At 37.7% G+C, this 25,096-nt stretch overlaps 2 protein-coding genes across 2 annotated transcripts; one reads left to right on the top strand and one right to left on the bottom strand.

The window, feature by feature from the left end:
* The first annotated feature begins 289 nt into the window (after positions 1–289).
* On the top strand, positions 290–1,867 carry LOC105200992. The gene is made up of 4 exons (XM_026141427.2): positions 290–438; positions 514–582; positions 811–970; positions 1,112–1,867. The coding sequence occupies exons 1-4, from the start codon at positions 292–294 to the stop codon at positions 1,240–1,242; spliced, it is 507 nt and encodes a 168-aa protein (XP_025997212.1). The 5' UTR covers positions 290–291; the 3' UTR covers positions 1,243–1,867.
* On the bottom strand, positions 1,573–4,276 carry LOC120357507. Its single transcript, XM_039448021.1, has 2 exons — positions 2,732–4,276; positions 1,573–1,578 (listed from the first exon to the last, which is right to left on the bottom strand). Exons 1-2 carry the CDS (start codon positions 4,274–4,276, stop codon positions 1,573–1,575), a joined length of 1,551 nt encoding a protein of 516 aa, XP_039303955.1.
* Positions 4,277–25,096: the final 20,820 nt, after the last annotated feature.

Below are 25,096 nucleotides of genomic sequence, written 5' to 3'. Positions count from 1 at the left end.
AGTTTAAAGTCTATTGCCAATAGATTGTTGGAAACTTGCCATTATTATATTTTGAAAATTGTTACTGACAAAAACATACTGAAAAGAGGATACTCCCTTCTGTTGCTTTGCTGACAACTTATGAGCGATATTTATATGGCAAGTTGCCGACAATTTGCAATCATTTGGCTATCTGGGATTTCAGTAACATAATAATATAAAAATGTTTGCCATATACGTTTTACATGATTTTGTGGTCGCAGTATTCATGGTGTTGCTATAAAAATAATTTTTATTGTAGAATGGAAGAACATGAGTGAGGTGATAAGGAATTTAGAGAAATATGGTACAGAGCAAGTTACAAAAAAAGACAGACAAAAGTTTACAAAAAAGGTCTTCTCTTCTGATGATGAGAATTATGATGCAGGACCAGCTGTCAAGAAGAACAAGGCAAAAAAGGTACATGAAATAATGTGGAAAAATAATATCTGATATTTACCCATCGCATCATGAAATTCAATTTCTGATTTTCAGATAGCTCAATCAAACGCCGTTGCATGGCGGTCTGAAACGTGGGAGAAGTTCAAAGAAGCAAAAAAAGCGGTAAATATATACGAACAATGAATTTATTATTGTCCGTGTATGTAACTTTTATTATTTTTATATTATAATACACATTGAAATAAATTTCGGTTGCTATATATTCCATCTTATAAAAGATTATTGTTAAAGAATTATCTGCCAACAATCGTTGTTAAACTTTTTTATGTTATAAGTTATTGTCGCACTTCGCATTATTTTAAGTATTGAAAATTATATGTTACATTGTAGAGTCTGAAAGGTTACGAGGAAAACGAGATACCTGCCGAGTCCTTATTAAATGAAAATGTGGATGAAATAAGAGAATCTGTACGAAACACGCACTGTGATCGCGTATTTATGAGTGAAATAATTAATGGATATGAGAAAGTGTTAACAAGCCTTCAGGAAGGTAATTTATATTTTTCATATTTTTTTTGTAACATAATACATTATTTATCAAAGATTTCCAAAACATATCAGAAATATATGACAATATGTCTATCTCATCGATAGAATGACAATGTTTTTTGTTCATTTTATATCTGTTTAGGTTTTGCAACAATCAGACAAGATTTAAAATGTTTAAAATCTGACATAAAGGAAATAAAAGAAGTACAAATAATACAAAGGTCAAACAAAAGCAATAACTTAATGGATGACAGTACAGAAATTTCATACTGACGGCACGATGCAAATAGAATGCAGTGGTAGATCTAATGTCGCAAAAGATAATTCCGAAGTTGAATTACGTGGTGAGTTATTTTAAAAGTATATACATATTGCGATTATCATTACGATATGTATATGTATATATACATATGTATATCATTATACAAGGTATAAACGTCATGTACATACAAGATATATACTAAATATTCTAAAACTTTAAAGGGTGATTCTTTACACTTTGAGACGGAAACTTATGACCATACGTCCAAAACGGCTTAGTCAATAACAACTTAGTTAATTTGCAGTCTACAAATTTGAATTTATTTTTTTTCTCAAAAATGATTAAATCTATCGAAAATGTTAAAGAGATCATATTTTTAATAATTTATCTCATTTATCATTAAAAAATTTCAAATATAAAAAAATCAGTGGCGTACCAGTTTTTTCGCTAAAAAAAGTAATCGCTTAGCTTTGAGTACGCCCCCGATTGAATAAAAAAATAAAATATAGCTCCAAAAAATGAGTCTTTATGTCCTTCAAACATACACAATTTTATCAAAATAATTTGACTGGTTTATGAAATTTTTGGAAAACGAGATACCTACCCTTTGGAAAAAATGGAATTTTTTCTCCAACTTTGACACTCTAAATTTTTGAAACTAAGTTTCAGACATATTAAGTTTTTATCTCAAATTTGTGTGAAGAATCATCCCATAAAATCTTTTAGAGTATTTAGTATACACCTTATATATTATATTATACAGTATCGGCCAAAATTATATCACCTTTCTATTTTTTTTTAGCATAACTTGTTTTAAAGAGTACGAATCTCTATTAAATTACAATATATTTTTATGATAAGTATAAATAGAACGTAATTACTTACGTAAATAGAAACTTTTTTACTTCATTGTAGTTTTTTCGCACTGTATACCTTGTTCTTAAAATGAAAGTTTTTAATTTTAATTTTAATTTTATATTTTTGTTGTATAATTTTACATTTTTCTTATTATATAATATTTTTCATTAGTTACTTTTTTGCCATTTTATTTTAATATTTACTAATTTTCTCGATTGTACACATAATAACAAATCTACTAACACATTTATAGTTGTGGAAGAAGATGGGGCCGAAGGATCGCAGGACAATAATATAATAATAATAATAATAAAGACTGAGGGGGCGGTCCTCGGGTCGAAGATCCGCCTGCGGCACGCAGACTGTTGTCCATTGTGTCACCCTCCAGTCGTTTGCTGCCTATGGGAGCCCGGATTCCCTCCAGAAGAGACTCAGGTCCCTCATAGGCAGCCTGCTAATCTGCCCTGGCTCGGGAAATGCCGAGCCTAGTAGTTTTAGTCTCAGCCCCGCGTAGGCTGGTGTCGCAAGAATGTGGAGACTTGTCTCCTCTTCCTCCCCACAGGCCCTACACTCGGCCGTATCGGAACGGCCCAGCCTGCGCATGTGGTAATTGAGGGCTCCATGGCCAGTCAGTATTTGCACCACTAGCCTGGCGTCCCTTCTGCTCAAGGATCTTATGTCCCGAACTAGGTCCTCACTGGGTGTTTCCCCCAGCAGAGCCCCGGCCTGTCGACATTTGGTCCCCAGCTCATTTTTCCAAAACTCGAGGTGCTCGTTCCGCAGCCAGGCCCAAAGCCTCTCCCTGCCAAGGCAGAAAGGGACCCCCAGCACCGGTCCCGGCCCGAACACCTCCATCCTTGATGCGGCCCTGGCGAGCCGATCGGCCTCTTCATTGCCTTCAATCCCCGAGTGACCGGGGACCCAGGTCACGATAACTTCTTTGTCCCTCGCCAGCTTCTCCAGTGCATTTCTGCAGTCCCAGACCAGCCGCGAGGTGTAAATCGGAGCTTCGAGTGCCTTGATGGCAGCTTGACTGTCCGAACATATTCTCACGCGCCCACCTGTCTCCTTCACTTCCAGGGCCAGTTGGGCACATCTCAGGATTGCCACGATCTCCGTTTGGAAAACCGTGGTGTATCCATCCAGGGGCAGGCTTTCTGCCACCCCCCTCTGTCGGCAAACAATGCCCGCGCCGGAGCTCGTACCCGTCTTGGAGCCATCTGTGAACCAGACGTCCCCGTCCCAAGCCTGAACCGATGCTCCGGGTTCAATCTCGTCCGCGAGCCCTGTGACCTGCACTTTAAAGCGCCTGTCCAGAGCCCGAACTGCTGGCATCCTGTCCTGCCTCATTCTGAAGATCGAGTCGGTCAGCACGCCGCTGGGGAACTTAGTATGCGCCGTCCCCTCTTTCCACTTCAGTTCACAGGCTAGTCGGTGTGCGGCGATCGCCGCCGCCTCCACCACCACCTGGTGAAGTGGTTCAATCCCGAGCATAATGCCCATGGCTGCCACCGGCGTGGTTCGCATTGCACCCAGGGCCCCTCTTAAAATCAGAGCCCTGATGTGCTCGAGCGCCGCCACCGCCGCTTTCTTCCGCGCCCTCGGCCACCACACGACTGCTGCGTAGGTAAGCCTGGGTCGAAGTATTGCAGTGTAGATCCAACAGACCATCCTGGGCTTCAGCCCCCACGTCTGGCCCACGATTCTCCTGCACATCCAGAAGTAAGAGCACAAACTCTTACAGCGGCTTTCAAGATGCTCCCTCCAGGACAGCTTCTTATCTAGGATCACTCCTAGATATTTCACTGACTCCGTTGGGATTAGCCTTGTACCTTCAAAGATGGGCCCCTTTATAGTGCCCACCTTATATTTGCGAGTGAAAACAACGAGCCCCGTTTTCAGCGGATTTACTGACAAACCGGTTCCCCTGCACCACCGCTCCACTGTTCCCAGTGCGTTCTGCATGAGCTCCAAGAGAGACCCGAGAAAGGGTCCTCGCACTAGCAGAGCCACGTCGTCAGCGTAGCCCTGCACGAAGAAGCCCCTTTCACTCAGTCCCTCAAGCAGCCCATCCACCACCAGGCACCATAGCAGAGGAGAGAGTACCCCGCCCTGGGGGCACCCCTTCTCCACCCATCCACTGACCCTCGTTGTTCCCAACGAGGCTACAACTCGCCGCCCTAGCATGCCCCGGATCCACTCTACAACTTCTCCGGCACACCCCTGTGCAGCGCTTCTTCACACACCACCTTATGCGGGGTGTTGTTAAAAGCACCCTCTATGTCTAGGAAGGTGCCCACCGCGTAACCGCCCCTCTCCAGTTGCCCCTCGATAAACGACACAGTCGCATGAAGAGCCGTCTCCGTGGAGTAGCCCATGCGGTACGCGTGCTGCGCGCAGTGCAAGGGACGCCGCAGGAGGACAACGTCCCTTACATACGCATCTACCAATTTCTCCAGAGTCTTCAGGAGAAACGAAGTCAGACTTATCGGTCTGAAGTCTTTAGCAGAGGAGTAGCTCACTCTTCCCGCTTTTGGGATGAATACCACTCTCGCTAGTTTCCAAGTGCTAGGCGTATGGCCCAGAGCCAAACAGGCCCTCAAAGTCCTTGTCAGAGGTCCCACGACCAGCTCCAGCCCCTCCTGTAGAAGAGCCGGAAATATTTGATCTGGTCCCGCCGACTTGAAGGGTTTGAAGGTGTTTATCGCCCATCTCACTTTTCCGGGCTTGACAATATTGGCCGCTAGTCCCCAGTCCGCCTTGCGAGCCCTGCGCGAGCCCACCGCATCATAGGCAAACAGTTCACCGTGCTCTCTGCGGAAGCCCGGAAAGCTGGCCTCCAGCAGATGCACCAGACAACGCTCTCCGGTCACCAATGTCCCATCGGGGAGACTAAAGGAGTCCAGGACGGCGTCTGGATTTCTGGCTAGAATCCTGCATAGTCTTTCGGTCTCGGGCACGCCCTCTACCGACTCGCAGAACTCTTTCCAGCTCTTTTTCTTTGCCCTTACCACGGAGTCTCTGTAGTCTTTCTGGGCCCTTCTGTGAAGTTCCCAGTCCGACTGGCGGCCCGTGTTCCTGGCCCTATTCCAGGCCCTCCGAGCCGCATTTCTGAGCTCCTGCAGCTTAGGACTCCACCAGGAGTTGCCTCTGGAATTCTTGACCGCCCTTTCTGGGCAGTTCCTTTCATAGCTCTCCACCAGAGCCCTCTGCAGATGATCCACGCAGAGCTCCAGTTCCTCCTCGGTCCCGTGCCTCCTTGGGAAGCCCTCGAGATGGCATTTCAGGTCCGCCCGATAGGAGTCCCAATCGGTCCTTCTGGGGTCCCTGAACGTCGTCACCTCCCCTCTAGCCCAGGCCAGCTTGAAGGTGATTTGCCTATGGTCTGACAGTGAAGGTTCGCGCGAGACCCTCCATCCGATCACGTCCCTCGATATGCACCTAGAACAGACAGTAAGGTCGAGAACCTCTCTCCTCACCGCCGTGCAAAAGGTGGGCTCGTTACCTCTGTTGAGAATCTCCAGGTCCGTCGACGCTAGAAATTCTAACAGCTTCCTACCTCTATCGTTGGTATCCGTGCTACCCCAGACCGTGTGGTGCGAGTTAGCATCGCAACCCATTATCAGGGGAAGCCGCTCCCTCTGGCAGTACTCTACCAGTCTGGTCACCGGTTCCGGCGGCGGTGGGGCCCCCTCATCATGGGGAAAATACGCGGAGCACACCACCACCCTCCTCCTGCTTCCCAGGGAATCGAGCTCGACCGCCACCACATCTCTGGAACATAAATGCGGGATTAGTCGAGCGTCAACGCCCTTCACCGCAACGCAGGCTCTGGGCTTTTCGGCTATTGGAGGCTTAAATAACCTCCCGCATGCTGCCACGCCACTGATGCGGCCCCGGACAAGCCAAGGCTCTTGTATCAGTGAGATGGCTGTGTGCACCGCAGCTTGTTTCCTTGACAGAATCGCCGAGGCCCCTTTGCTGTGGTGCAAGTTAATTTGAGTAAGGGTTACCCCGGGACGATCGAATTTTACGATTCGTCCATAGGGGGCCCCTTCTCGCCCTCCCTATCCCCACCTTGGGCCCCGCGCACCTTGAAGGTGACTTGGTCGAGCCCGAGGTAGGGCTTGAAGTCCAGCGCCTTCAGCTTGAGGACGCTGGACTCTGGAATCCTGAGAACCAGGTTCCTACCATCCCTGGTAGCCCCTACGTTCTCAGCCATGATTTTCCAGCTCCCGGTGCTGAGCCCAGGATTCTGCCTCTCTAGCCGCTCCAGGACCGCGGCCGGTTCATCGGGAGCCCCCGGGACCCAGACCACGGCCCTGCCTTTGAAGCACCTCCGGGCCCACCACCTTGAGCTTGGCGTTTTCCCAGGGAGAGATGCCCCCCATCTGCTCAGCGAGCCAGACTAGGGACGCCTCATCCCTGCCTAAAACTACCGCGGCCCCTCCTCTAAGGAAGGTACGGCGGAAGCATGGAATGGGTCCTTCCCGGATCCCACTGATTGCCCTGCTGACGGCCAGCTTCAAAAGAGCCAGCCGCTCAGCAGTAATTTCCTCCTCGGGATAACCCTCGGGGATGATAACCCTTGTTAAAGGGTCCGCCGCCTCGGCGTAGGTCCCAGTATGTTGAGCCCTATGCTTCTTAGCGGGTCCTTCCGCCGAAGGGGGAGTGTCTGTGGAGCCCTTCCGGCGTTTGCCGCCGGCGTGCCCTTCCCTCTCCCTCGGCGTTGCTACTAGGGAGGTCACGGTGCCCGAGGAGGTCCCGCACTGAGACCTTTCTCGTTCCCGTTTGGCCCTTCTTTTCTCCGCACCAGAGCGGTTTCTCTTGCCAAGAGAGCCCGCCGCTGGCGCGGAGCTTTTCTCTAAGACGGTGGCGCTTTTGGAGCCCGGACGAGCCACATCCGCACCCACCGCCTCCGCCTGTGTGCCAGAGCCGACGGCGGTGGCGCCTCCAGAGCCCAGATGAGCCCCGTCCGCAACCCCCTCCGCCGCCTCCGCACTGGAAGTCCCGCACTGCGAGCCCTCCATCTCCGTTACTACGTTCTTGAGTTGGTCAAAATCCATATGAGTCCCACGAGTAGCTAGGGAACAAAAGGTCCGCCCACACAGAGCCCCGCATGCGTAGGTAAGGCTATTATTCTGGGGTGTCGCCTGGTGCCCCAGAGGCATCGTTCAAGACACTGCTCCCTCAGTGCCACGCAGCCATCGCCACGATAGCTTACAGCTTGGCTTAGGGAACTGGTCCGCGGTAGCGGCCTTCCTGACCCCACGCAGGGTTTTACACCTGGGAGACCAGTTATAGCCGCCACTGACCGGAGGTACCCTAATCCCACACAGGATTTTATCCCTGGGGGACTCGGGCCCCTCCGGCCGTTCTCCTATCCGCCACCCGGAGACGCGCCCGATAGGTAGCTCAACCCCCGGGATCGCAGGACAATAATAATGATGATATTTTATCTGCTATTCATAAAGATACAAGCGAGCCACATAATGAAGACGTGAGTAGCAATTAATTATACACGTTCATTATATTTACATTTTAAAACAAATTCAATACGTTAATATTATAAATTACAAACAAACCTTAAAGTAAATGAACGTATGGGTATTTTCCGGTATCCGTTAGGATTTTTGGATAACTGAACTGTAGGTATTTGAGTCTCGCCCCTTTAATGATATACAAATAATGAACAAATTTATGATTATTGTTACCATTTTCTATAAATAATAAAATTGTATGCCTTGTAAGTTTTCAGATTTCATTTATCATTGCACGGCAACTAGAATTGTAAATAAATGTCGTAATTTTACAAAAAATAATTTTATGGAAAAAATCATATGACCTTATTTTACATTAAATTATAGACAACATTAATTTATTTCTAAATAAGCATTACATTTTTTTACTTCGTACTGAACGTTTTAAAATGTGTCAATTGGTTTCAAAAATGGTTTCTTTTTCTTGTCCTATTTCAGAAAGAATCATCCATACTTGTATATTGCCTATAGGTACCATTTTTTATATTTTTTTGTATAGACAACTGACCTTGGAGGACCTTGGCCATGCAAAGTGTTGACAAAGTTGTTACAGAAATGTAACCACGACACTATGGAGAAATTGGTCTGTGACCTATTAGATGTACTATTTTCGAAGGAGGAATTGGCAATTTCCTCTTTGCCGGGTACAAAGTCCAAATTTTCAAACAAGGCTGCCAAAAAACAAATACTGGATCCATAGAAAGTTGCGGCAATTAGAGGTATGTAATTGTTGTACAATTTCAGAAAATTTAAACTCACAGAATGTTGTTTAAAATTTTTCTGAAAATTGAATCAATTTTAACAAATTTTCAGAGAAAATATCACAGAAATTTTCAGAGAAAATATCACAGAAATTTTTACGTTGTTATATTAATTTCAAACTAATTCATTCATAATTCTAATTAAATTATCACTTTAATTGTTATGTATAAATTTCGCTTTTTTGCAATATACACGAAATATGTCTGCAATGTTCTTTTCTTTTTAGCTTATGTCTTCAATAAATTTTCACCTGGAAATGACGATGAGAAAAAGTTTCGGGACGCTGTCAAGCGTAAATGCAACAACGCATGCCCGAGGAACCGGCTACCACAAAAACAGAAAACATAATATTTTGTATTGTTGTACATAATATTTTGTATTAGTGTTATTTTCTATAAATGTTTATATATCTTTGTAATTTTTATATTTACCGCTTTATTGCTTCTGTAAAAACCTTTTGTAACATTTTTGTAACATTTGATTTTTTAGTAACTTTTTGTAATTTTTAGAATATAAATATTTGGAGTCATAAATTAAATTTTTTGTGTAATATTTATACAAACATCATATGTATACATTATGTTATATTCAAATTTAATATTTTCTCAGAATCACGTTATTTTTAAATTTCATAATTTTATTACAGATATAACGTTCTAAACATTTAAGAATAGCATTTTTCGAACATGTATTAAAAACAACTTATAAAACAAAATAAGAACTACAGAATATCTTAGCACTACTTAATACTGCTGAACACTACTGCACTACTGGAGCAGTAGTGTGGTAGTGTTCAGTAGTGTCGTAGTGCAGTAGTCCAGTGTAGTATAGTGTAGTGTAGTGGTGCAGTAGTGTCGTAGTGCCTCAAAATACTACTATGCACTAGTAGTGCTCAGTAGTATTTTTCTACAAGGGATGAGTATGTGTTTACATGTATATATGCGTAAGTAAAGACATAGAAAATATATGCGTAAATAAAGACACAGAAATATGTGCGTAACATAGACATAGAAAATTTAGCAAAAGAGCAGTAGAGAAAAAAAATAAAGAATAAAGATAAGCAAAAACGGATATATACATGCATTAGAGTAGCCAAGTAAGGAACAGGGTAAATAAATAGATTAATCCAGGGGCTGAGGTGCCCCTCGTTGCTGTAGAAAGCGGAAAAGGTCCCGTTAGAAAGAGTCAAACGAATTGGCGCCACGTATACGGATGGGAAGAGAGTTCCAAAAGGTGGGTGCTGCTGCGGTAAAAGAGCGCTGGAAGGTAGAAGTGCGACAAGTAGGTACGGCGAGATCCAGAGGAGAGGCTCTTGTGGTAGCTCTGGGCCTGCGACACGGCGATAACTTACAGGCAAGATAGGAAGGTATGCCGGTGTGGAGGATAAGAAAGATAAAGCAGCCGAGAAGATAGGATCTTCTGTCGTCCGCTTGTAGCCAACCTACCTGAGAGTAATAGGGAGAGACGTGGTCATCCCAGCGGAGGTCACAAATAAAACGCACGCATGCGTTCATCAGCCGCCTAAGTTTAATGCTAAGCTGTCCGGTGATGTCGATCATGACAATAGAGCAGTAATCGAAATAGGGAAAGATCACAAAGAGGACACAGAGGACGCAACAGGCAGTGTTTGTAATACTTTAGACGCCACAAGACGCCGTTTACTTGCTGAGATACGGATTTAACCTGCGCGTTCCAATTGAGCGTGGTGAGGGTCAGACCGAGATTGACTACCTGATCAGTGATCTCGGGAGTACCGTCAAGCTCGAGAGCAATATCGTTGTTCGCTTGGATGGTATTAACGTAGCGAGCACTACCCAGAAGTATAGCCTTGGTTTTCTTGGCGTTTAAGGTCAGGCAATTTGCGCGAGCCCACCGCTCAATCGCCGAGATATCCTCCCTGATCCTCTTCAGCGCCTGCTCGAGGTCCGCAGGATAAAAGTCGAGGTAGATCTGCAGATCGTCCGCATACAGAAGGTGTTGACTGCAGCAAACGACTGTCCGCAGATTGTCAATAAAGAGGGCGAAGAGCAGGGGACCGAGGATGGAACTCTGAGGGACGCCAGCTTGGATAGAAGACCAGGAGAAAAAGCTGTCAAGACCACGAAAACGCTAAGACCTGCAAGATAGGTACGACTCGAATCAGTGAAGGACAGGATGAGAGATGCCAAAGCGCGGAAGCTTGCGCAAGAGCAGCTCGTGACTGACAGAGTCGAAGGCCTTTGAAAAATCGAATAAGATGAGAAGGGTGACCTTTCTGCGATCGACAGCCTGCCTAACGTCGTCCGCCAGCTTTACGAGCGCCGTTTGCGTGCTGCATCCGCGGCGGAAACCACTGGAGAGGATCGAGGAGATGGAGAGAGGACGGGTGGGAGGATAGTTGATAAAAAACGATGCGTTAGAGGACCTTGGAAAGGAAGCAGAGTAGAGAGATGGGACGATAGTCGAAAGGAGAGGAGGGAGACTTGACCTTGGGAAGAGGGATGATGTGGGAGCGCTTCCAAGAGAAAGGGAAGATAGAGGAGTTCAGTGATAGGTTAAGGAATTCAAGGATGAGGTGAAACGTGACAGGAAGATAGTCGAGAATGAAACGCCGACCGAGGTTGTCAGGTCCAGCAATGTTGGACGAGCGCCGAGTGAGCGCTTTGTGAAGGACGTTGGGAGTAATGTGGAGAAAGTAGAAGGAAGACGGATCAGATAGCGTGGCCGATGGAGAAGGACAAGGGATAGGCAGTGGGGAAGGAAGGGGTGGGCGAGAGAGGAGAGGAAGATGAGCAGTGAAGAAGAAGGAATTGAGTTGGCCAAGGGAGTGATCAAGGGGCAAAGTGGAGGACCGTGATTTGGTTAGGCCCAGTGATCGGAGCTTAGACCACAAACGCGCAGGAGAGGGTGCAGTGTTAAAGCGCCGACTGTGGTAGTCATTTCTGGCAGCATCCAAGAGAACATTCACTCGATTACGTAAAAGACGAAAAGCAGCCAGATTGGCGGGAGAAGGGCATCGGCGATATGCTCTCCTGGCCGAGTCTCTATCACGCATGATGAGAGAGAGAGAGAGAGAGAGAGAGCGAGAGAGAGAGAGAGAGAGAGAGAGAGATTGATTTGATTGATTGACCTTTATTTTAGCATGCGCAGCTATTTCTTGTACAATTATTATACATACATTAACTATATATTAACATTAACTGATATATATTCTTTTAATAATCTCTTAAACGCTACTAATTCTCTACAATGCTTAATCACAATGGATAACAAATTATACATTTTTATACCTTAATAAAAAAGGCTTTTTTGAGTACTTCTAGTTTTATGGAAAGTTACTACTAAGTTTCCTGTTTGCCTCGTTTGTCTATCGCATTCTTCTCCCACTATCTTTATTTTATTGTTTAACGCCTCTGAAGCCATGCCATTTAATATTTTAAAGATAAATACATTAACGTTATAACATAACCGTTGCCTTACAGACATGAATTGTAAGGCATGTAGCATGTGTTCAATTTTGGTAAATCTATTGCACTGCAGAATTACTCTCATGGCACAGTTTTGAGCTATCTGAAGTTTATTCAATTGTGTTTCACCCATCTCAACTAATAAAGTAGTCAAAATGTATCGTATGCTGGGTGTACACCCAGCGTGTTTGGTTCTGTTCATGGGAAAATTTTCTAAACTGAGAGGTCGCTATCTTTCTACATACTTACAGTTCATGATTAACGTAACGACCAATAAGTTCTAGTGGTTTTATTAATCATGAACTGCGAGTATGTAGAAAGTGGTGACTTCTTAGTTTGGAAAATTTTCCCATGGACAGAATCAATCACAACAGAATCAAACTTATTTATATTCATCCAATGTTCGATTACATTAAAAGCCTGTAACCATAAAGTAGGAAAAGGAGACCAAACTTTGGGTAGCAAAAGTAGACTCAAATTTTGTCATAAAAATGAGTTTGGTATTTGGTCTCGCGTCGCATGATCGTATATATGGTGCCTCTCTTTTAATCTTCAGGTACGCTCTAACCTTCTCACGTCAAGCAGCAAGTATTATTTTCTTAAAAACGTGCGTTAACGTTAAAAATAAAAGAATATTAAAAAATGGGTGGGTGTTTAGCCCCATTTTGTAATAATTCAGAGGCCAAAGGTTATTTAATGAAAGTGTTTCCCAGAAACAGTGAACGTCGTGCTCTATGGGTGAAAAACATGAGAATATTAAATTGGACGGCAACAAACAATTCATTACTCTGCGAGGTAAAATAATATTAAGTTAAGCTTATTACAAAAATAAGTAATAAAATGTAATATATATATATTATACAATTTGACATAAAAGAATGTTCGAAATTTGAGGTCCAAGAAATGGTCCAAATTTAATGTTACTCTTTAACGTTTTCGGCATAAAGTGGATCGCTGTGAGGTACATTAATGTTTATACTTTAATTGTGGGTAAGGGTTTTGAAATCTGTAAATGTAATTAGAAGAAAGGGTTGACAAAAAATTAATCGTTTTTTGTCGGTAAAAGTGAACCATGTTTAGTATCCCTATATTCCTAAAATTGTAGAGCGAAATTCGGAGTCCTTTGGTAGATATAGAGCTTATAACAGGCGCGCAGGTAAACGGGCAAGATTCGAAGCGCGCTCCGCCTCTTAGTCGTTTGCTTCTATTCATCGATAAAACACGTTTCTTAGACAAGTACAAGTTAGCATTTATATATACGGTAAAGGGAAATTGACAGATTGACTAATCAAAAAGCTTACCAAATATTATAGTTTTGCAATAAGGAGAAATATAAGTTCTGTGTTCAACATGAAAAATTCAATGTGGGCATCGTTAGAGCATTTGCTCAACAAATGAAAACCCGCGGCACGACAAATATCTGGCAGGAGTCGAAAGTTGGAGCGAGTATAGAAAGTTGGAGGGCGGATCCCGATAGCGCACGGGATTAATAGCCCACCACCACTCACAACGACCGATGCCTAGAGTTTTTCCGTTGTTTGGGTTAGATAAGTTAAGTTGATTAGTTGGTGGGCTATCGCACCGTGCGCTATCGGATCCCGTCCAAAGTTGGAGGCGGCGGATAAATTGGAAAACTATTATTATCCCCCTCTATTCCATCCAAATGTCGAAAAACATCTAATTCAAATGTATTTCGGATTTATCAAAAGATTTATTAATGCAATGTCTGGGTGGACATGTTCAAAACGCAAATGAAAGTTTCAATTTCACTATATGGAAACTGGCGCTAAAACATCTTAATGGCAGGATAACAATTATTCAAATCGCCGCTTTTCTTGCTGCCGGCGTTTTTAATGAAGGTTATTCTGCTACCTTAGAAGTAATGAACGGAATGGATATCTTTATTGGACCAAAGTGCACCATTATGCAAATATATATGATGCACAACAAATAACAAGGCAGAAGCGTTGACAGCAGAGACAAAAGAAGCCTGAATAGCTTGTAGGATGGCTCGAATAGTTCAAATTGATTTTAATGAGGAAGTTGAGGGGTTACTGTATGCCCCTGAAATAGCAGATTAGCTTCCAAGCATTGTAAGTACTCAATAACTACAATTTCTTTACACCAAAAACTTTAAACGCATTTTTCTTGAAATCAGTCTTTTGCATTTTCTTCAATTTTGTGTACACGAGAAACGTTAACAGAGGCGCGCTCCTTTCCAAGCCCTCTATCTGGTGTAACCCGACCCAATCAGCACACAATATTTTTTAAATGTTTTTTTAATATTTATTTAATATTAATTTTTCATTGTACAATTTATTATAACAAAAATATTTATTAAATATTTATTAAATATTTATTCAACATTAATTAAATATTTGAAATAATGATTTAGAAAAAATATTTATTTAAAATTTATTTTACGTTTATTTAACATTTATTTAACATTAACTAAATATTTAAAATAATGATTTGGGAAAATGTTTATTTAACGTTTATTTAACGTTTATTTAATATTTATTTCACATTAATTTTTTATTTGAAAAAACATTTTCTAAAAACATTAATTTAACATTTATTAAACATTAATTTAATATTTATTTTACATTAATTTTTTATTTAAAAAAACATTTTTTAAAAATATTAATTTAAAATTTATTAAACATTAATTTAATATTTATTTCACATTAATTTATCATTTAAAAAAACATTTTTTTAAAAACATTAATTTAACATTTATTCAACATTAATTTAATATTTATTTTACATCATTGTTTCATTTGAATAAACATGTTTTAAAAACATTAATTTACCATTTATTCAACATTAATTTAATATTTATTTTACATTAATTTTTTATTTAAAAAAACCGTTTATAAAAACATTAATTTAACATTTACTTAACATTTATTTAATATTCATTTTATATTAATTTTTTATTTGAAACAACAATTTCAAAAACATTAATTTTACATTTATTGAATATTAATTTAATAATTATTTATTTTTTTAAAATAATTATTAAATATTCTTTAACTATTTATTTAATATTGTTATTATTGTTTAAGTATTTATTTTTTATGAATTATTTAATTGAAAAAATGATTTTAGTAAGCATTTCTTAAATGTTTATTTAATATTTATTTAATGTTTATTTAATATTAATTTTTTTACTTATTTTTCATCTCTATAAAATTATGTTTATTTATTATTTATTTAACATTTAAGCTCTTTATTTTTCAATTATTATTAAATTTAAAATTTGTTTAAAAAATGTTTCAATAACATCTATAAAAATCAGTAAAAAATTAACTTATATATATTTAAATAAATAATATACTCTAATTATATATATTTTGTCTTTTCGAACATATTGACTAGATCTATCAGTGATGTGCATACACACAAAGTGTTTACAGATCATCACAAGAGATCAGTTCGCAGCGATCATAAAAGTCAAACAACGTTCACTGAAGTCGCAAATTGGATGGGTGACCGCGTGGAAATTTCCGAGAAAAAAATTCTTAAGAAAAAAATCTCAATATTAAAAAAAATTGTTTAATGTAAAAAGGGGTGTAAATCCACTAATTTTAACGTTTTTGAAAAATTTTTTTATTGCAAAAGCTTTTTAAATATTGTTTTGCTCATTTATGCTTCGTTAAAAAGAACTTTTCTTTAACGTTTAATAAACGTTTTCTTTAAATGTTTTAAAAACGTTTTTATAATATTTGAAAAACATTTTTTTTAATGTTAAAATAAACATTTTTTTAATGAAAAAAAGGGCACTTAACCCATTATTTTTAATGTTTTTATAAATGTTTTTAAAAATGTTTTTTAAATGTTTTTAAAAACATTATTTAAATATTGTGTGCTGATTGGGGAGGCGCGCTCCCTTCAGGGCTCTCAACTCTTTTGGTCGAAGAGCTTCTTGGCACGTCAAACTGCCTCGCAGACGTCTTCGGCGGGACCGTCCCAGTCTTAACCCGCATCCGGATTGTCCGGGCTGCATTTGCTCGGATGATGTCAAGAGGTACAAATGCTTGACAAAGGTATTACGTTCTTCTCCTGGGTGCTACAAGAGTTTGACCTGTGGAAGCCACACGACGACCCTCGACGCCGGTTCGCTACGTCCAACACGAGAGACCAGCGTCACTCAGACGTCGCCTACTACGTCCACCTCAGGCACTCCGTTGAAGCTCAAGAGTGTTGCTGTCGTCCCAGTTGCTCCGTCTCCTCGTTCTCTTCGTCCGAAAACACCAGGGCATTTCCTCGACGTGGAGAAGCAAAAGAAGAAGAAGCAGAAAAAAGAAAAACTGATAAGAAACTCATTCGGCAACTGACCGATTTTTTCCAGGCACCTTCGGGCGTCGCCTAAGTCAAAACCAAAGATAATAAATGCAGATTATACGCAATTACAATTGCATTGAGAAATAATATATTAAAGGAATACGTTGTAACTTAGAGCGTGTGCTCATTTGTGCAACCTTCTGATATAACTAACAACCTCACATGAACCTAAAAGAATAAGCAACAATAACTATTTTTTTTTGCATAAAATGATGAACGTTACCTAATAAAAATCAAAATTTTTTTTTCAAAATAGCACAAAGTTTTAATTTATATGTAATTTAAAAATTTTTTAGGTTTTTATAGAATAACTCTATATACAAATTGTAAATATTTATTGTTTTTTTGTTTCAGATAAGAATTAAACTTTTAAGAGGGTACACAAACAACGGCAACGCCTAAAATTCAATATTTATTTGTTTATACATAACATTGCTTTTTGTAATAAAAAAATTTTTTTACACTCTACAATAGTTGTACTAAAACATGCAAAAAGTTTTAAAACTATTAATATTATTTTTCCTATAGAAAAAAATTGTAAAAATCGTTTGTTTTCTCGGTCTCCTAAACCAGAATCCTCCCTTAAGAAACAGATTAGGTACAGCAAAGCTGCAAAATTAGTAACAGTTTTAAAGGCATTAAACAAAAAAATCAAAGTTGATGAAATTGAACATGAGACTGAGTCTGTATAACAGAAATATTTATAAACATAAATAGAACATTAAAAAATATTTTTTGCAACTTATCTATTAGTATTTGTTTTTTATTCATAATTTTTTTTTCAAATAATTTATGCTTTATTTTGCTATAATTTAAATAGTTTTAAATTACACAGCCACACAAAAAGAAAAAAGTGTCATGTGCGAGAGATTAGACCTATGTATCCCTATGTATTTTGACTCTCTGAAACCGAATATGATCTCAGAATTGCGTCATCAGGTCAGGATTTCTTTTTACCTTGAAAAATAGTGTAATTTTAAGGAATATTGGCCATTTTTTGAGGGTAAAAAAAAATCCTGATCTGATGGCGTAATTCTGAAGTCATATTCGGTTTCAGAGCGTCAAAATACATAGAGATACAGGGTAAAATTTCTCAGACATGACACTTTACTTATCCTCAAAAAATTGCCAACATTCCTTAAAATTACACTGTTTAGCCCGGATCTTCCTTTAATTAAAAACATCAAAAATGTTATGCAGGTTTTTCCTATATATTTTAAAGTGCTAAAGTAATAGTAAATAGACTGTCAAACCTAAAATTCCAAACCTAAAGTTCCAAACCCGGGGGAGAAAAAGTTAATTTGATGTTCAAATAAAGGAGCTTATATCTTGTTATAGCGCATTCTCTTGTTCTCAAAAGTTCTTTCTAATGGCATTCTCTTGCGTTTCGTTCCTCTCCTTGGTAAATCTTTTTTCAATGACCAGCAGTAATCAGCTATCATATTTACTAGCTATTCTATCTTCCTTGATATCTATGCTCCATTTTTTTATATCTTGATGAAATCGTTCACCTTGTTCTTCATTATAGTCACCGAGGTTTTCAGGGAAGTAATTTAGATGTAAATGTAAAAAGTGTAATTTTAAATTCATAAGACATCCTAAATTCTGAAAGTTTGCGAGCATTTCCTCAACCATCTTCTTGTAATCCTCACTTTTATGATTTCCTAGAAAATTCTCAGTGACGTTTTTGAAGCTGAGTCAGGCTGTTTTCTTTACTGCATTCATCGTTGTGATGAAGGTTTCGTCTTTTAATAATGTACAAATTTGTGTGTTCATCGAAGATAACTTCTTTCAACTTGGCGTCCGAAATTTATGGAAATTTTCGCCCTAGGTATCGAAAATATTCGCCATCTTTGTCCAAGACCTTTACGTACTGTTTCATCAAACCAAGTTTTATATGCATGTTTTTTTAGGTGGAAATAAGACTTTTCTTTTGTCAACTAACGGCTCGTTTATGATGTTCATGCATCCAGGTGTCATAATTTTTCTTTCTAGCCATACTTTCCTTTTATAGTGATTCTTTCGATCTTTACTGTTCCATAGACATAGAAAACAAGGATACTTTGTGAAACCTGATTGCTGGCTTAGTAACATAAACGTTATTTTAAGATCTCCACATATTTGCCACATATGTTCTGCATATTTTATTTTTTCAAGAACTTTTTTTACATTTTCATAATTTTTTTTTATGCTTATCGAGTGAGCTAATGAAACAGATGCGTAGATATTTCTATTATGGAGCAAAACTGCCTTCAATCTACGTATAGTCGATAAATAGTCTCCACTCTTCTCAGAGCCGTAACTAGCTTTTCATGTGCCCTGGGCAAGGTTTCATTTTTGGGCCCCCTAATTTTTTCAAAAAAACATAGTAATGAACAAATATATTATAATGTAATAATTGTTTATAAAAATTATTTGGAATAAATAAAAAATATACATACAATAATATTCTTGTACATACATATAAATGAAAATAATTATTTAAGTTGTACTTTTCTAGCTTTCATTTCTGCAAATTTATCGATTATATCATCATAATTGATGTTTTTACTAATATTATATTCAATTGAAATTATTGAAAGATTGGATAACCGTTCTTGTCCTATAGTTGATCTTAAATAATTCTTAATCAATTTTAATTTACTGAAACTTCTTTCACACGAAGCAATAGAAACAGGAAGAGTGAGAAATATCCGGAGAGCAATGTTGATATTCGGATATGACTCCATTAATCCGAAATCATGAAGGGTCTGTAGAATATCAAGCGGAGTTGCAGTTTTAATATTTTGCATTAATGTTGAGATTTCAAATTTAAAACTTTGAATTTCGTTTATAAATTCCTACATATTTAAATCTTTACTATACTTAATAGTAAGATCTGCAGCTGATTTCTGTAAATCAACACTGCTCATTGATTCTAAAGATGAGCCATAGAGAAAAGAAAAATCATCAGAAATAGTTCTTAATTGCTCATAACGCCAATCTAGTTGAGATAATAGAGTATCAAAAACATTATATATTTGCATTTTAAATATTTCTTCGGATGACATATTACTTCCTTCATCAGGTGCTTCATCTATTTCTATTTTCTTGACTTTTCTCTTTCGTGTTTCAGGAAATCCAATTTCTATGTCCATTATTTCAGCCAAATTTTTTGCTTCTAGGAAAATTTGTTCGAAACCCATTTCTCGTAGTCTTTGTATAGTACCACATAATCCTTGAATTAATTTAGTTACTTGGTCTATTGATATATCTTTCCGTTGTAATGCTTTATTTGTTCGTTCAATGCATTGTAGAATTTTATTCCACACAGAAAGAGTACATATAAATCTGTAATTAATTTGTAATAGTAAACTTTTTGCATTTGATACAGCTTCCGGATTTGATAAATCATTTGCAATCGTTTCCAATCCTTTCTTCACTTCGGATAATTGTAAACATAGACTTTATTGCATTAGCCTTTGATGACCACCTTGTATCAGAAGAACTTTTGAGTGACAATTTTAAAGATTTCATTAAAATTTCCCATCGTGTTGTTGAAGATGAGAAAAAATTAAATAATCTCTGCACTGTACCAAAAAAAGTGATCATTTCTGGCGTTGTACTAACAGCGTGGACACCAACTAAATTTAAATTATGAGCTGCGCAAGGTACAAATAAAGCTAAATTATTAATTTCCAAAATACGTGCTTGTACTCCTTTGTATTTGCCAGCCATATTGGTACCGTTGTCATATCCTTGTCCTCTGACATCATAAATATCCAATTTATTGGCTTCTAATGTATTTAAAATTTCAGTTGTTAAACCTTCTCCTGTTTTTTCATGTGATTGAATGAAGCCAATAAAACTTTCTTCGATCATCACCTTACCATTAGAGTCAACATGGATGTATCTTATTATTTGACTCATTTGTTCTTTTCTTGAGGCATCAGGAGTGCAGTCAAATAAAATTGTAAAATACTTTGCTTTTTTAATTCTGCATATGATTTCATTTCTAATTTTATCGCCAATCAATTTTATTATTTCATTTTGAATAATGGGTGAAAAATATGAAACGGAACCTTTTTATGTTTTTCAATATGTTCTTTTAAAGTAATATTATAATGATTAGCAAATTCAATTAAATTTAAAAATATTCCGCAATTTGGATTACCAATTTTTTCATTTGAACCTCTAAGAGCAATATTATTTTTAGCGCAGAATAGAATAGCATCTATTATTATTTTTAATATTTCACGCCATATCATTTTTTCCTTGTTAATTAAATTCATTAAATAATCATCAATTAAATTTTCTGATCTTATATTTTTTTCCATCACTTTCCATCTTACATAATTGTTGCGATGCTCAGAGGAATTCTCGTGTTGGGGAATAACAGGATGAAGATGTTTCCAATCATTGAATCCTTTTTTTGGATTTGAAAGATTATGAGATTCGTGTCCAAAAAGCATACAGGGAAAACAAAATATCGCATTTTGATTAATAGAATATAACATCCATTTTCTTTCAATTATTTCTCCATTAGTTTGTTTAATATAAAACCAATTTTTTGTAAATTTTTGCCCTGAATTGTTTGATACTAAGGTATTCAACTTTATGTTGTTGCCTGGATCTGGGCCATGTTTAACAAGAGAATATATTAATGTATTTGTAAGAGCAGGCCAAGAATATGGATCGTTATAATTTAGCAGTATTTCTTTTGAAATATTATCGTCGTTTAAAGTAATAGAGCATAAATTTAATGCGACATTGTTGACTTGTGAAGCAGTGCTCTGTGTAGGCTTCTCCTCTGTATCATTGTCCTTTAAAATATTAGTGTGCAAGTGTATGGTATCTTGTGAAACAGTAGATTTCCCCTCTTGTGCAGTGTCTTTGTTTTCCCATACATTATCATCTATTAAAATAATAGATGTTAATTACAATATAATATAATTATCAACAACATATATATGTAGATCAGGCATTTTATCCATGACGTGATTTCTGTAAATGGCAATTTATGATTGAGAAAAAAAATACGTTTGCAGGATATCTATCTTCCCATACAGCACAGAAGGCTGCAGAAATATTATTGCAACATTGCTACAACGTTGTAACATTGCTGTAACAATATTGTTGCAAGTTTTGTGCTGTATGGGTTATTCTATTAACATCTTACGTAAAATAGAATAAGATAGATGTCTTGCATACACACTTTCTCTGTTATGAAATGCCAATTTCTAGAATCACAAAAATAAAATCATAGAAATGCTTGATAAAGATATATATATATCGTTAAGAATCTTTTAAAACAGTACTAGATTTGGTCTCTTGCGCAGGCTCTTCGTCTTCTTTCCTTAGCCATTTAACAAATTGTTGGGATAATAATTTACTTTCTTCTAATTTTCGTTTGTTTAATTTTCTTTTTTGCGCACCCGATAATTGCTTGGACATTTTAGACTAAAAATAGAGAGTAAATTCAAAAAAATAGTTTATCAATTTAACCTGAAATATATAAATGTGTTTATGAAATTTATATTATTTAATAATATAATTTACCTGTTTTCATAATAACATAAATACGAAAATAACGAAATTTATTTATCGAATCAACGTTGAAGTCTAATCAGCCAACAGACAGTATTAATATTATATTCAAACGATAAAAAACGGCACAACATGAGATAAACAGGAATATTCCGGTAACGCGCATCAGTCGCGATTCAATCCTTCAAATGTTTAAGCAGTGCTTGCAACGATCTGCACATTTCGGGTCGATTCCTGAAGCAACGCCCACTGCTTCCCCCACTACCGCTCGCCCCGGTAGTGGGGAAAGCAGTGGACGTCGGTTCAGGAATCGACCCGAAATGTGTAGATCGTTGCAAGCACTTGTTTAATGAACAGAGCATCAAAGCAATGCTGCCAGATAGAAAACACGATTTCCTTGAAGAATAGGTGGAAAACTATATCTTCCATCTGAACAACACACATATCGAGATCATCTAGGAACTAAGCGACACAATAACAATCACTAAAATACTAAAAAACAATAGCTTATCTGGACCCATTTGACTTATGCCAAAAAAGCCAAAGCTTTCAAGCCAATCAGCGCAATTCGGATCACGTGACGAGTTGTCGACTCTCTTATTATAGGCTCTCTAAATGTATAGTCGTGAGCTAAAAGGTAGCAACACATTTTTTTTGATGGTAGATGGTTTGATGCTTAATTGGTTGGATCCACAGGTAAGAACCAATGACGTTCGCCGTTTAATGAGCAAGTCTACATTTCAAAAACAATCGAAGAAAATGTGTTGCAACCTTTTAGCTCACGACTATACCAACATTTAAACTGAATATAGCAGAGTATAGCGGTAAAATTTCATTTTTTATCAGTTTTATTTCAGGGCCCCCTTCGTTCTAGGCCCTTGGCAAATGCCCCTGTTGCCCCTGCCTTGTTACGGTGCTGACTCTTCTTCTTTGTAGCAACCTGGTTTTAATGCATTTATCAATTCAGAAATGTTGGTGCAGTATACTAATAAAGAGGTTTTGTCTTTAGAGAAATATTCCCGAAATTCTTTTTTACGATTTCGATAAAAGCTTACCTTTGCACTTTTTGCTAATAGGTTTTTCTTTTTCAATGTTGAGGCTAGAAATTCTGCATCTTTGGGCAATCTTAAATTTTTGACTAAATTATTAAGTTCTTTTTGTGTGAACGTTTTCATAACTTTCTGTTTTCTTTTATCTATTAAATAGGCATCTTCATTGTCTTTACTATCATCGTAGCTATCAATACTACTATCGTTTATGTCATCTCTGTCGCTAGATTCTTTGATTTCCGTGCTTTCTGGTGGAGGTTCATTACTTATGTCCATTTCTTCAACCATTTCGATTGTAGTATCAAGTGCTAGTATTGGTGTTTCAACAGTTTGTACATTTGCGTAGCAGATATATGACTTGTTCTTTTTATTGACACCTATTGAATTAGTCATGCAAATGTAGCATTCTTTTCGATTAAGCAGTCTTTTCCAAATCATAGGCCTTGTAAACTTCATTGATTTTTGTGAAGATTTGTTGTTTCAACGATCTAACATTATATAACAACAACTACATACAATGTGTGGTACCCAATTCGCATCTTGATGTCTTATTTCAAGATTGAAGCATTTTTTATATATTTTCTTCATTTTAGCGCCCCCAAACCGTCCACCGATCCACGCTGTTTGGCCGAACACCCATCGAACAGCAAAAACTCTCCCGAGTTTGGAACTTTGAGTTTCAGAGTCTATTTACTACTACTTTAGCTACTACTCTTTAAAATATGTACGAAAAACCTGCATAACATTTTTGATATTTTTTAATTAAAGGAAGATCCGAGCTGAATAGTGTAATTTTAAGGAATGTTGGCAATTTTTTGAGGATAAGGAAAGTCTGAGAGATTTTACCCATGTATCCCTATGTATTTTGACGCTCTGAAACCGAATATGATCTCAGAATTGCGCCATCAGGTCAGGATTTTTTTTACCTTGAAAAATAGTGTAATTTTAAAAAATTTTGGTCATTTTTTGAGAGTAAAAATTCTGTAATCATATTCAGTTTCAGAGCGTCAAAATACGTAGGGATACATAGGTCTAATTTCTCGCACATGACACTTTTTCTTTTTGTGTGGCTGTGTTATTGTTTAAAACTGTTTAAAAGAAAAGTGTTTAAAACAAAGCTCACTCCCAGTGTTCAAGATACTGCTCCAGTTTATCTACGTTAAATTCGTTAATTTTGTATCACAATAAATAATTACATTTATTTGGAGCACCGTTTAGATGACGCGTGTGAGATAAAAGAAAGAGCCATTGATTTGGCTACACGACATTGCCAAATATGGTAATGGTCTAGAAACATTATTATAGAAGGCAATAATTTGCAGCTCGGAGAGCATTAAACAAGAGATTCGTGCTTGCATGCGTATATAAGAAATAAAGCTCGAGCCCTCACACACAATTTGTGCTCGGTCAGCATTGCGCCACGCGTCTCATAATTGTGTTCATATCTTGTGTTACTTCTTGTTCTTCCTTTAATTTTAATTAATTAAAGTTACTTTTTTTCACTCATATCGCATTCTCGCCCTTCGCTCTCCCTCTCCACACACGCAGCAATTAATTTACGTTTGGCGGATATCACGACCCCGAACACCCAGTGAGAAATGATAAGTTAAATAAAAGTTTATTCGATGTCTATGTCATTGATGCTTGATATAATAAGTTGAAAAGATGTCTATTCGACGTCTATATCGTAGATGATTGATATTAATATTGATATTAATAAGTTGAAAAGACGTCTATTCAACGTCAATAATTGATACTAATAAGTATTTCAAATACTTTTTAGCCATTCGAAAATTTCGTTTCTATTAGATGTAGTTTTGCAAATATATAATTAACTAGAATAATTAACGTCACTATTTTCTTCTTTTATTCAGATAACATAAAGTTGAAAATTGGGTCATGCAAGATGTCTTTAGACGTTTTTTATAAACCTGACTTCCCAAAATTTTTTCATATTTAATTTAATTATTGTATTATATTGACACATAATTTCTAGCATTCTTATTTAAACGAATAACAGAAAAGTTATTCCAGATTCTATTCCGCATTTGTGAAAATAGTAAAAAAACAATTTTATATATTTTTTTATAAATAATATTCTTTAATTATACGTGTTTCATCTTTTCGATAACATATATTGATCTGATCTACCAGTTATTTACACATATGACTACAAAGTGTTTACAGGTCATCATGAAGGATCAGTTCGCAGTGATCATGGAAGTCAAGCAACGTTCACCGGATTCGCGACTTGGATGGGTGATCGCTCGGAAATTTCCAAAAAGAAATACAGGAGAATTTTTTTTTGGAAAAATGTTTTTTAAAATATTACAAAAA

This window comes from Solenopsis invicta, chromosome 4 (genome assembly GCF_016802725.1).
Source record: "Solenopsis invicta isolate M01_SB chromosome 4, UNIL_Sinv_3.0, whole genome shotgun sequence".
Lineage (NCBI taxonomy): Eukaryota > Metazoa > Arthropoda > Insecta > Hymenoptera > Formicidae > Solenopsis > Solenopsis invicta.
The sequence above is the reverse complement of the archived record's forward strand: the minus strand, read 5'-3'. Positions and strand labels throughout refer to the sequence as shown.